The sequence below is a fragment of the Neofelis nebulosa genome, chromosome X (assembly GCF_028018385.1).
Source record: "Neofelis nebulosa isolate mNeoNeb1 chromosome X, mNeoNeb1.pri, whole genome shotgun sequence".
Classification (NCBI taxonomy): domain Eukaryota; kingdom Metazoa; phylum Chordata; class Mammalia; order Carnivora; family Felidae; genus Neofelis; species Neofelis nebulosa.
The window spans coordinates 59460280-59474057 of record NC_080800.1 but is presented as its reverse complement, the minus strand read 5'-3'; the positions used below and the strand labels follow the sequence as shown (position 1 = coordinate 59474057).

At 43.3% G+C, this 13778-nt stretch overlaps 1 protein-coding gene across 1 annotated transcript; it reads left to right on the top strand.

The window, feature by feature from the left end:
* Window positions 1-2779: 2779 nt before the first annotated feature.
* Window positions 2780-13202, top strand: SNX12 (sorting nexin 12). Its single transcript, XM_058712572.1, has 4 exons — window positions 2780-3061; window positions 9398-9493; window positions 10814-10938; window positions 11337-13202. Exons 1-4 carry the CDS (start codon window positions 2897-2899, stop codon window positions 11437-11439), a joined length of 489 nt encoding a protein of 162 aa, XP_058568555.1. The 5' UTR covers window positions 2780-2896; the 3' UTR covers window positions 11440-13202.
* The last annotated feature ends 576 nt before the right edge of the window (window positions 13203-13778 follow it).

Sequence of the window (13778 nt, the reverse complement as noted above, 5' to 3'; positions counted from 1 at the left end):
ATTTATTTATTTTGAAAGACAGAGCACAAGCAGGGGAGGGGCAGAAAGAAGAAGAAACAGAATCCCAAGCAGGCTCCATGCCATCAGTGCAGAACCCGATGTGGGGCTCAAACTCACAAACTCCAAGATCATGACCTGAGCTGAGATCAAGAGCTGGACGCTTAACCAACTGAGCCACCCAGGCACCCCCCCCCCAAATTTTTTAAATACAGGGGCGCCTGGATAGCTCAGTCAGTTAGGCGTCTGACTCTGGGTTTTGGCTCAGGTCATGATCTCACGGCTTCGTGAGTTCGAGCCCCACATCGGGCTCTGTGCTGGCAGCTTGCATCCTGCTTGAGATTCTCTCTCTCCCTCTCTCTCTGCCCCTCCCCCACTCGTGCTGTCTCTGTCTCTTTCAAAATAAATAAAACTTAAAAAAAAAGTTTTTTAATACAAAAGTGCTTAAACATAAATGCAATGAAAACGAAAAAACAAGTCTCCCTGCCATCCCTGACTTCTGTTCTCCAGAGACAACCAGTACTACAAGTTTCTTGATGTCAAGTTTTTTTTTTTTTTAATAAATACTGCCAATTTGCCTCCCAGAAAAATTGCACGGATTTTACACTCTCATCAACATTGCCTGCTTTCACTGATTTTTAAATCTTTTGTCTTTGCCCCTTCACATTTTTCTTTCTGCACTGTATGCTAAAAACTCCCAAATCTCTATCTCTAACCCTGATCACACCCTCGAGTTCCAGGCCAGTATTTCTAGCTGGACATCTCCACCCGGGTGTCCTATAGACATCCCAGATTTTTCTAGACTGAACTCATGGTCTTCCTTCCCACACTTATTCTTCTTTCTGTAATTCCAATTTTGATTGGTGGTGCCAGCATCCATCTCATTACCTAAATCAGAAACCTAGGAGTCATTTTCAATTTCTTCCCTCTCCCTGCAAATAGTAATAATAGCTAATAGTTACTGAACACTCACTATTCACACATATTTTGTTTCATTTAATTCTCACGAAAGCCCCAGAGGTGGCTTTTAGTCTTATCATTTCCATTTCACAGTTGAGGAAAACTGGATAACTTGCTCAAGGCTATACAGCTAGGAAGCAGGGATTTAAACCCAGGCAGTTTAAGTCCATAGCTCACACACTTAAGCCCCATACTATACTACCACCATATTTCATCAGGTACAAGTTTTACCTATTTCCTCACTCTCAGTCCTGTTTCCTTTTCTCCGTTCCCACCACAACCAACTGATTCCAAGTCTTATTGTCAATACTCTCATCATTAGTCTCATTCAATTCATCTTCCATGTTGCCTGAAAAATAATCCTTCTTAAACACAAATATAATAATGTCTTTTTTTCCTGTTGAAAATCCTTCAGTGGCTCCCTATCACTTACTTTGTAAAGCCAGAAATCCTTTGCTTCATAAAGAAGGAGCACCCTCATTGCCTGTCCCCAGCCGGCCTACCTCTCTAAGCACTTTCTTTACAGGATCTGAATTGGTCACGATTGCCTAAAAACATGCTGTTTCTTATTGGGATGACTTTGAACATGCTATTCCCTCTGCAAGAAATTGCTTTTCCCCATTTCCACTCCTATTTGTCCTTTATGTCTTTTCATGTCTAACTCAGATGTTTCCTCCTCCAGGAAGCCTTCCCTAATTCCTCCAATTATTCATGTCCCATGTGCTGCTTTAAACATTCACTTATTTTGTATTTGTCATTAGTTTTATTTTCTTGTCTCCCTTTCTAGAATGTTAACTCTTTGAGGGCTGGGTCGCTCTTATTCAACTTTAGTATTTAGCATGTTGCCTAGCACATAAGTAGTTGCTTAGTAGATATCGGTTAAATTGAATTAAATAACTGTGAAAATTTGGGCCTTGTACTCTGTTGAAAGGATTTCAGGCATCAGTGGTACGGGAAAAATCAGAAGAGGCAGGTGCAGGGAGGAGAAAGGATGACCTAAAATCACCACTGTTAATGTGGGGCACCACCCCTTCATGTGCGCCATGTATAAATTAATCATATAAATATCAATATGTCTAAAAATATCAATATGTCTATGGATATTTTCTCATTTAGGTACGTACTCTTTCTCCATTATGGGCTGCAAGCAACCTCAGAGCAGTGCCAAGTATGGTGTTCTGCAGAGTAGAGACAGAACGTATGAAATAAATGCCTTCAATATGCTGAGAAAAATACTGAGTACACCTGGGCTTAAGCTTTCTGTGGTAAAAGTGGAGGATGAAGCTATGCCCTGATTTTCCTGGAAAGGGAGAATGAGCAATCATGTTTACCCCATCCCCGCTGCTTCCCTGGCACCATTGTGCAGAGTGCTCGGTTGCGGGTGGAATGAATTGAAATGATCAGTGGCACAAGTGGCAGGGCTGCGTTCTAAGTTCTTAGTATTATGGTTGGAACCCCTCCCTCTGGAGAACAGGGTTTTCGCGCAAAACCCTGACTTATTCAGGTCACGGGGCTTCGGCCTATCACTGCAAGGTCCCCGTTTGCGGGGCAGTGCCCGCTGCCGATAGATACTGGGTAGAAGACAATTTCTTGGGTTGAGGAGCAGCGATTGGCGGATCCCGCCTGTAATGCTTCCCAGGACATCGGGCGCTGCGTGTCCGAGATGCCGGTTCCGGGGCGGCCACAAACACCACCCGGAAGCCTGAATGAGGCCTCCGAAGTACAGGACTCACAGCCCTCAGCGTGGCCGCTATTCAGGGTGCAGGGCCCGGGGCCAAGGCAACGTGCGCGTGCGTACGTGCGTGCGTGGGCGCGCGTGCGCGGCGCCGCTGTCTGTGGGTTGGCTGGTTATTTTGCAAGCGGGAGGGGCTGTGCGCGCTCCTGCCTCCCGCCTCTGTCCCCCACCCCTTTCCCCGGTCCCAGTCTCTCCTTCGGAAAGATGTCGGACACGGCAGTGGCTGACACTCGGCGCCTTAACTCGAAGCCGCAGGACCTGACCGACGCTTACGGGCCGCCAAGTAACTTCCTGGAGATCGATATCTTTAATCCACAGACGGTGGGCGTGGGCCGCGCGCGCTTCACCACCTATGAGGTTCGCATGCGGGTGAGTCACGGGGTGAGGGAGACAGCTGAGGGAGGACCGGGCGGCTGGGCGGGGGCTGCCAGAAGGCGCTCGAAGGGGTCATTTGGGGGTTGGGGGCAGAGGTCTCCAGACTAGGTTGTGGCCCTAGGATACAGAAAAGTCTAGAGGGGGACATCGGACTGGGGTGACGGAAAATAAGTACCTATGAGCAAGAAGTGAAGCCTGGCTGGATAGGGTGGGGAGGATGGGGAAGATTAGAGTGGGGAATTCAAGGAAATAGGAACCCTGAGTGCAGCGACAGAAGAAGGGAAGGAAGAGTGACAGAGGGCTGGGGGATGGAAAGACAAGGTGATATATCGCTGGGTCCCATAACTAAACTAGGTTGTGGGAAGTCAATCCGAAGAGGGAGGGCAGGAAGCCCCGATTTCTTCCTCATGAAGTCTCCCTGGGATGATGGAGTTAAGCAAAGCCTGCATTGAAGGGAAGATAGACCCCAGGAAAGGGAGAGAGTGGGCTTGGTAGAGCAGAAATAAGAAAGGGAGTCTCCTTGACACCGAGTGCTTCCCAGACTTGTGTGGAATTAGCATCTGAAGGAGAGAAATGTTTTCTGCTTAAGTTTTCTCAGGTATCACATGCTGTGTCTTATGGTGAAATCTGGCCTTGCCCTGGGATTGGTGGATTGTCAGTTGGTACTCAAAGCATCCTGTGCTGATCCTTTAGATTTGAAGTAGCCAGTATTTCAGTATTGGCTCCCATTTGGGCTTTCTGTATACAAATGGCCATTTGCCCTTTCTGTTCTAGATTAACTTTTTGGATTAAGACTGTTGTCTGCGGTTACATTAATGTATGACATTTCAGGACTGCCCAGGAGTGGCTTCTTCCAATGTGCACTACAGAGGACTTTATTCTCTAGTTCTTAGTCCACATTACAAGGATGGAATGTGCAGATAAAGTAGTGGTTTGCACGTTCTTTAGCCCAGTTGAAGTGGTTACAGGAAGAAAAGTTAGAGGCCCATTTTCTAATTTTCCTTATGTTTTTTTTTTTTCTCAGACTAGAGGGCCAGAATATTCTCTATGGACAGCATGCTGCTCAAACAGCATTTGAAGACCTATAAAAGAGTGTATGTGCTTTCATTTTTGACTGAATGAATTGAATGAGAGAGTGTGTCTCCTACATGGGCTTTGAAATTTAATTGAGAAATGGTGTCCAAATTCCAAGTTTCGCAAAGTCCAAACTGAAGAAAGAAAATCGAAGCAAAAATTGAGAAAAACTCATCTATATAAGAACTACCTGAAATCCACTCTTTGGAGAAGAATGGAAGTTAGATCCCTCAAAATATGATCAAAAGTCTGGAACTGTTAGTGATAGAGAATTTAATTACCTGAGGAAGCTTGGGCATAACTTGTTCAGTGTGAGGATTCTCTGCTGTGGGGTTTTGGAGACAACATCTCCATCCATTACCCAAGAGCCTTAGGGATTATGAATGAAACAGCTCTCTTCTTAAGGCATTCTAATAACAACAGAGACTGTTCATCCAGTGCCTACTATGTGCCAGGCACTGAACTAGGGTTCAGTTTCCAAATCCTTACAAAAATGACATTTTACAAATAGGAAACTGAGGAGGAATGCAGTTTAAGTAACTTGCCCAAGTACACATAGCTAGTAAGTGACAGGGCTGATATTTGAACCCAGATCTGACTGACTCCAAAGCCCATCATACTCTTTGCATTACACTTCAGTCTCTTTGGCAATGCTTAGTTGCAAAACTTTAGTGCACGATATTTTTTTACCCACCAAGCTTTCCATCTATCCTTTTTACGATTTCTAATTGTACGGTGATGATAGGTTTGATGGCAGTTCCTAGTTGTGTGAATTTTAAGTTAATTTGTATTGTTTATATTAATTTGTATGACTATCTAGACTTAATATTTTAATTTAACTCTGTGTAGGGGAGAAGTTGGTAAATTCATTTAGTTTTTAGTTGCTATATTAGGTGATTGATCATGGTAGGCATTTTAGGGAGTATGAGACTCAAGAGACTGGGCTTTGGGAATTAAACATTGTGTATGGTAGAAGCAGATGGCACTGACTTTCTTCTTTATATAATAACTAAATATTTCTGAAGGTGTTCTCTTATTTTGCTCAGGAAAGAATTCCCCCCTCCCACCCTTCCAAGAAATTAGGAGTCTGGAGAGATATCCTGGTGACTTCACATAATGTGTATGGAACTTTTCAAATGTCAGTTGTCCTGTGGACTTGAATTTTGTTTCTGTCTCTCCTTTCCCTTGACTTTGTGTTGATCAGAGCCAACGACTCTGTATATCCTGTACTACACAATCCTGTCTTCCTCAAATGATTTGTAGGTTGGAGCTGGGAGCTGTAGGTTGGAGCTTAGTACATAGTGGCCCCTTCCTTACATTGCTAGGTGTGAAGATGAGAGGTCATTATTGTCACCATCCTGTGGGGGTAGGGGAAGAATAGGAGTTTTGTGAGTCAAAGGAAGAAGTCCACAAAATGGCAGTGGATGGTTTCACTATGCCTTGGAAGCAGCTACTCAGCATTTTCCCCCCTTTGTTCTGTTAGCTTCTGTAAAAGCCTACTTGTTAAGGTTCTACTCTTTGGGGATCACAGTATTTGTAATGAATTCTGGTGGAAACCTAGAATTACATGATACCAAAGCACTTCTTTTTTTCTTGCAGGACTATTTTTCTCCCCATCTTTGTTGAGATGTTATTGACATATAACATTGTGTAAGTTTAAGGTGTACGATGTGATTATTTAATACTCATACAGATTTCTTGCAGGATTATGAGTATTTTCTTTATAATGTTTTCTTTTAAATGGTTAAAATATGCACATGGTACAAAATTCAAAAGATACAAAAAAGATGTACTGTAAAAACTAAGTCTTCCACCCTCTGCCCTCTAGAGGTTCCCTTTTCCAAAGAAACCATTGTTTCCAGTTTTTTAATTTATTCTCCTAAAGAATAGGTTGTAATAAAACATTGCTTTACCTGTATCTCACTCTCCTTCAACTCATTGACATTCCTTGGACCTTGATCATAGGTGGAGTTGTAACTAGTGTAAGTGGGCTAGTTATTTAGCTTTTGATGACCTATACCTAGAACTGGATCCTGGAAAGACACTTTCCAGACATGAGGACTACAAAGCATGATGTAGTGAGGACTGTGTGAAGCTCTAGCATAACTGGGAGATGTTCTTTTCCTGCCCTGAGGCAGTTGTGGAGGCTCAGGTCATAGTTCAGGAGAGAAACTAGTTCCTTTTATTTCCATCTGCTGATACGAGTTGGCTGGTGGAAAATACAGTCAACTTTAATACATGTGGTTGGCCATTTCTATTTAGAAGTTGTAGACAGGAGTAAGGATCAGGGCTTTTTGTTTGTTGGTAGTTCATGTTGCCATTAGAGCCTTGGGAAAATTATCAATGATTAAGATGTGGGAATAAGCTGATCTATATGAGGGAGCAAGATATGGTAACCCAACTTACTGTAATTGCTATTTCTGCCGTACTTTCTAGACAGGGAGAAGGTAAACATACCTAGGGCTTCTATTAATCAGTTGAGTATTTACTGAGTAACTTGCATAGTCTGCCTTTAGGGAGATGCAGAAGTAGTGACAGCTTCTGATTTCAATGAAATTATAGTTCAGTTAAGTAGCAGGACTAATATGATGCATAAAACAATAGTGTGTCAGACACTACTAAAGTATAAATGTCATAGGAGTTCAGAGGAGAGGGAGACCAGTAAATTAAGCTGGTGTGTTCAGGAAGATTTCCTGGATGAAATGGGACTTGAGCTTGGACTTGTAGAATGGGGACAATTTGAGGAAATTTGAAGAATGGGTATGATTTGAGGAAATCATACCTTGGAGGTACTTTTCTCTTATTCTTTTACAGGGAACTTAAATTCACTTTTGGGGACACCTGGGTGACTCAGTTGGTTAGGTGTTTGACTCTTGATTTTAGCTCAGGTCATGATCTCACTCACAGTTCATGAGTTTGAGCCCCATGTAGGGCTCTGCGCTGACAGCATGGAGCCTGCTTGGGATTCTCTCTCACCCCCTCTCTCTGCCCTTCCCCCGCTCACGTGCACTCTCTCTCAAAATAAATAAACATTAAAAAAATAACTTTTCAATTGAAAATGTAATACATGCATGTGACAAATTCAAATTGTTCAGTGAAAAATGTTACCCTCCCATCCATTCCAGTTGTTTAGTCTTATACTCCAAAACCAATCACTGTTATGAATAAACATTTTATTCATAAATACAAATATATACACATATACATATCCCTTTTTAAATTGAAGTATAGTTGACATACATGGTACATTAGTTTCAGGTGTTCAACGTAGTGATTTGGCAAGTTTATACATTACACTATGCTTACCACAAGTATATGTGGTATGTATACTGTGTGTGTGTGTATATATATGTATATGTATATATATATATATATATATATATATATATATATATATATATATATTACTATATTTCCTGTGTTCTTATGTTCTTATTCCCATGCCTTACTCATTCCATAACTGGAAGCCTATATCTCCATTCCCATTCACCCATTTTGCCCATACCCCTAGCCCCCTCCCCTCTGGCAACCAACAGTTTATTCTCTTTATTTATGGGTCTGCTTCTACTTTGTTTATTTGTCATGTTTTTTAGATTATACATATAAGTGAAATCATATAGTATTTATCTTTATCTGCCTGGCTCATTTCACTTAGCCTAATACCCTCTAGGTCTATCCATGTTGTCACAAATGGCAAGATCTCATCTTTTTTTCTAGTGGAGTAATATTCCACTGTGTGTGTGTGTGTGTGTGTGTGTGTGTGTGTGTGTAGCACATCTTTATCCCTTCATATTTTTATTTTGTTTTATTAAAGTTTATTTACTTATTTTGAGAGAGAGAGTGTGAACAGGGGATGGGCAGAGAGAGAGAGAGGGAATCCCAAGCAGGCTCCGTGCTGCCAGTGCAGAGCACAGTGTAGGGCTTGAATCTGTGAATAGTGAGATCATGACCCCAGCTGAAACCAAGAGTCCAATGCTTAACTGACTGAGCCACCCAGGCGCCCCCATATTTTCTTTTTAAAGTTTATTTCTTTTGAGAGAGCACGCACAAGTGGAGGAGGAGCAGAGAGAGGGAGAGAGAGAGAATCCCAAGCAGGCTCTACACTGTCATTGTGGAGCCCATCGCAGGTTTCAAACTCACAAATGGAGATATTGTGACCTGAGCTGAAATCAAGAGTCTGACACTTACCTGACTGAGCCACCCAGGCACCCCTCATCTTTTTTTTCTGTTTATTTATTTATTTTTGAGAGAGAGAGCAAGCGGGGGAGGAGCAGAGAGAGAGGGATACAGAGAATCCCAAGCAGGCTCTGTGCTGTGAGTACAGAGCCCAACACAGGGCTTGAACCCATAAACCATGAGATCACGACCTGAGCTGAAATCAAGAGTCAGACGCTTAACCGACTGAGCCACCCAGGCGCCCCACATCCATTCATCTTTTGATGGACACTTGGGTTGCTTCCATATTGGGTTGCTTGGCTATTGTAAATAATGCTACAATAAACAAAGGGGTTCATATATCTTTTTGAATTAGTGTTTTCATTTTCTTTGGGTAAATATACATAGCCTTTTTTTTAAACCAAATAGGGGTAAGCTGTATGTACTGTTCTGTAACTTGATTTGATGCTTAATATATACTGGCACATGTATATTTCACATTCTTTTCATAGCTGTATAGTAATTCTACTGTATAGGCATAGCATAATTTATTTAACCAATTGTCTATTGATGGACATATATAATTATTACAAGTAAAGTGCAGTGAAAACCCTTGTATATACATATTTGCATACAACTTCAAGTCTATTTAAAATTTGTTTTTACGTTTTATGTATTTTTGAGAGAGAGAGAGAGAGCACAAGTGGGGGAGAGGCAGAGAGAGAGGGAGACACAGAATCCAAAGCAGGCTCCAGGCTCTGAGCTATCAGCACAGAGCCCGACACGCGGCTCAAACTCACAAACCGTGAGATCATGACCTGAGCCGAAGTTGGACGCTCAACCGACTGAGCCACCCAGGGGCCCAAACTTCAAGTTTCTTTATAGGATAAATTCTAAGCAGCAAGTGACTTCTAGTCACCATCTGTGACAAGGCTGGATGTGGTAAGGATTGGTATTTACCTGGTGGTATTTTAAAGGAGTTATAGTAGCATGGTCCACAGGAATTATTTCTTCATTGGGACCTAAGTGGTTCTGACAGGTGGCCACTACAGGCTGAACGTTAGTTACCATCTCTCTTCTCTCATTTTTCCTTCCCTGTAGACAAACCTACCTATCTTCAAGCTGAAGGAGTCCTGTGTACGGCGGCGCTATAGTGACTTTGAGTGGCTTAAAAATGAGCTGGAGCGAGATAGTAAGGTATGACCCCATTCCCTGTGTGGAATCTTTGGAGGAGGAGATCTACATAGGCTCAGAAGGAATAAGATTCTAGTCTGTAAAATATTAAAAAAATTTTTTTAATATGAAATTTATTATACTCTGGTTTCTCTTCAGATCGTATAAATCTTTCGCCTTTTAATATGAAATTTATTGTCAAATTGGTTTCCTAAAAAAAATTTTAACGTTTATTTATTTGTGAGGGGCAGAGAGAGAGGGAGACACAGAATCCAAAACAGGCTCCAGGCTCTGAGCTGTCAGCACAGGGCCCGATGCGGGGCTCCCACTCACAGACAGTGAGATCATGACCTGAGCCAAAGTCGGATGCTCAACCTACTGAGCCACCCAGGTGCCCCTTTTTAAATTTTTTTAATGTTTGTTTATTTTTGAGAGAGAGACAGACAGACAGAGTGCGAGTGGGGGAGGGGCAGAGAGAGAGGGAGACATAGAATCTGAAGCAGGCTCCAGGCTCCAAGCTGTCAGCACAGAGCCCGATGCAGGGCCCAAACTCACAAACCGCGAGATCATGACCTGAGCTACAGTTGGCCTCTTAACCGACTGAGCCACCCAGGTGCCCCTGTGGTCTATAAAATCTTAAAGGCAGTGGAGAGGCTGAACACTATCAAATCCCAGCACATTGGATCTGGGTGATACCCTTTGAAACTTGAAAGTGGTAAGTTCAGGACAAATTTTAAAAGAAAAAATATTACTTGAATCAGTGGTGAGTAAAGTCATAAAACTTAACTTATATAGGTACTAAAAATATAAGTGTAGATCGTGTCAGAAAAGACCTAGCTAAATTCTTGGATACTAGTGGATTGTTAAAGAAAGTGAGGGATATTTGGAGTTTATTTCCTCTTTTTTTTTTTTTTTTGAGGTGGTAAATCTGTCCTTCCATAAAATCACTTGGATTTTTTTTATGTTTATTTATTTTTAAGATAGATACAGAGCACGAGCAGGGGAGAGGCAGAGAGAGAGAGAGAGAGACAGAATCCAAAACAGGCTCCAGGCTCTGAGCTATCAGCACAGAGCCCAACATGGGGCTCGAACTCAGAACGGTGAGATCGTGACCTGAGCTGAAGTCAGACGCTTAACTGACTGAGCCACCCAGGTGCCCCTGGATTCATTTTTGACCTAAGCCATCTTTACTGTTCTTATGGCCTCAGTTCTTACAAGTTGCCAGCTGTGGGATAAGATAGACCCTGGCTAATAGTCTAATAAGAAATGAGGTATACAGTGCTTCACCATCTCGTTCCCTCTTCATCCTCTCCCATGTGGCTGATATTTTGTGTCTGCCTGCAGATTGTAGTACCACCACTGCCTGGGAAAGCCTTGAAGCGTCAGCTCCCTTTTCGAGGAGATGAAGGGATCTTTGAGGAGTCCTTCATTGAAGAAAGGAGGCAGGGCCTCGAACAGTTTATTAACAAGTAAGCCAAGTTCCCGGGGACTCCTCTTGCTCCTTTTGCCATCATGGTCTTTCTGTGTTTTGTCTGTCTCCTCTTTTGTGATGTGTAATAAGATGTGTTGCCGGTTGTGTGGTGAGCTGACTGGACAGTAAAACTCCATTCCTTTGAGCAGAATTCTGATCCTGTACCTCAGGGCCTGAAAAGGCCTTGGATGTGTTTGGGGATTTTCCCCTGCCTCACCTGTCTATCTCCCTTCTCCTACAACATCAGGGTTGGAGTGGTGCCTCGTTGCTGTCCTCTACTTACTTGAACCTCTGGAAGAGCTGATGTTGCCCTTTCTCCCCTGTCCACACCCCCATTGCTCTGTGAATTCTCTCTGATCCCAGATACTACTGATAACCATCTTGGTCTCTTTATAGAATTGCTGGGCACCCACTGGCTCAGAATGAACGCTGCCTACACATGTTCCTGCAGGAGGAGGCAATTGACAGGAACTACGTCCCCGGGAAGGTGCGCCAGTAGGAGCCCCTCTCACCACTTGCCCTCTACTTTCCTGCTGAAATGACATTGATTTTTACACTAAGCCTCTCTCTCTGTCTCTTTGATCTGAAGTTGGCTGCCCATCCCCTGGCCTGATAGACTGTCTGGCATTGTGTTTCTTGGTACCTGACTACACCGTGGGCACTCTGCTAGGATCCTCTTCTCTGAGGAGAGGTGGGAGACCACAGGCAGATGCTCTTTGCTTGGGGTGCGGGTGGGGGGATTGGACTGGAAGGCAATTCCTTGGGCATTTACCCTTGCCAGAAGGCTAATCTTATGGGGGGGGGGGTCTTGTGCTGGTAGGGCACTCGGATACATACTGATGCTGCAAGTCCAGGGGATTTTCTTACTCTTAGGTTTAACCAGGAACGCTGAGCAGGGAAAAACCCTGCCTTTCCTACCTGCATGAACTTTTTTCTTTTGGGGAAGGTGGTAGAGACCCAGAAGTTCTCCTTGTTTTCTCTAGGCCTGCTCCCAGTTTTCTCAACGGTTTCTTTTGTTCCTTTCTCTCTCCCTTGTTGCTTTTCATGGCAGTAAATCCTCCTGAGTCTAAGCAGTCCGTTGTGTGGAGCAAGGTGTGTGGGTTTTCTGGGCCCCTCATCATGGCTGCTTCAGAGTCAGAAGAAAGCCATAGGGCAGTAGGGGAACTCTTGTTGTCTAGCCCCTCTCCTTTGTGGCTCCCCACTCTTGCTGCCTGTTCTCGCTCATCAGCAGGTGAGTCAGTACAGGCCAGCAGTTTCCACCCCCCCCCACAAGCCCTTGCTACTTTATAGGTTACCTTTGCGGGTTTGATGGCTTGAGGGGTGGGGACAACTCACCACTGCCAGGTAACTCCCTAAAGGGTGGGAGTGGATCATTTTCTAGGTACCTCCCAGTGGTTGGGAAGGGCATCACCACCCTCTTCCTTCCATTCTTCCTCCCCACCCCACCCCCGCCATCCCATTTAGTGCTGCCACAAGGCCGAAGCACATGAACAAACCACACAGTCTCTGACTTCTCCTAAGCACTTTGAGCTGTTGAATGGGGCTCAGGGGCAAGAGTTGTCGCTGCCCTCCCCAGCTTGGTCACAGGGTTACTGAACTGCCTGTACTTGTTTCCCATGGAACTCCAGTAGTCTTCCCATAATTTGAGCTAGAGATAGCAGCTGGGTATGGATGTCCCAAATCTTAAGAGTCTGAAGCAGCTTTCCTGGGCTTCTATCTGGAGGATAGTGGTTTGTTTGCTGGGGCCTGATATCTCTCTCCAGTGGTGGGATGGGAGCAAGTTAACTGGTGTCATGTCAAAAGTGGGGACTCTTTGCTTAGACTCTCTATCATGGAAGGATCGGAATTCTCTGTATGGGGTCTTGGGGAAAAGGATTGTGGAGTCGGACAAGACCCTGATCAGAGAGTTTAGGATTGGATTTTGACATGGGATTTGGAGTCCTTCTCAATGTTGAAGTTCCTTGAGACAGATCAGCTCTCCAGCTGCTGAGCCTGTACCAGGGGCTGAGCAGTCCCTAGAGAGAGGCTGTGCTCCCTTTCCCACCTCCCAAATGTTGGTGTTGTTGCTGCCTTTTTGATTTGTATCCTCTGTTATTGACTTTTTTTTAAGAATTCTTTCATTGTGCACAAGTGCTGAAAGCCTGAGGCCCCATTTCTGCTGTGTATATATCCTGACTCGGGGCTTTTATTCAGCAAACTGTTCATTCTTCTGTCAGACAATGTCATATTCAACTCTGTTCATATTAAACCACTGTGAAGCAAGCCTCTGTTTTCCTGCTTAAGTTGTAGTATTTTTTAGTGTCTAGGATATTCTTGGTATTGTGCAGAAATCATACAACATGGTCAGTATCCTGAGGTGATAAGTTAAGTTTGGCATTTAAATTAAAAAAACAACCAGAATCCTAGCTGTCTGTAGCGATATTTACCTATCCTTGCAACTCCCAATTGACTTTGTCACTGAGGTAATGCGTCTTCTTGCAGGAAGTAGCCATAGGGCTCAATACCTGTGGTTTGGTTCAGATTTAGCAGATTTGGTTTTTAAGTTTGTGGGTTTCTACTAATTTGGGCAGAATATATTTATAGTGTGTGTGTGTGTGTACATATATATGCATATGCTATATGTGTACATAAACACGTGTGTGCAAGTGCTCATCATCCAACCTACCACCTACAAACACTATTTCTTTTATAGTTTTTTTTTTACCTCAATTGAGACTTTTTTCTTTCAAATAGATTTGATGCAGGCAGAAAGGTGAGTGAACTTTGAGAACTTTTTTTTTTTTTAACTCTGAGAACATTTTTTTTAGGTTTATTTATTTATAAATATAAATTTATTTA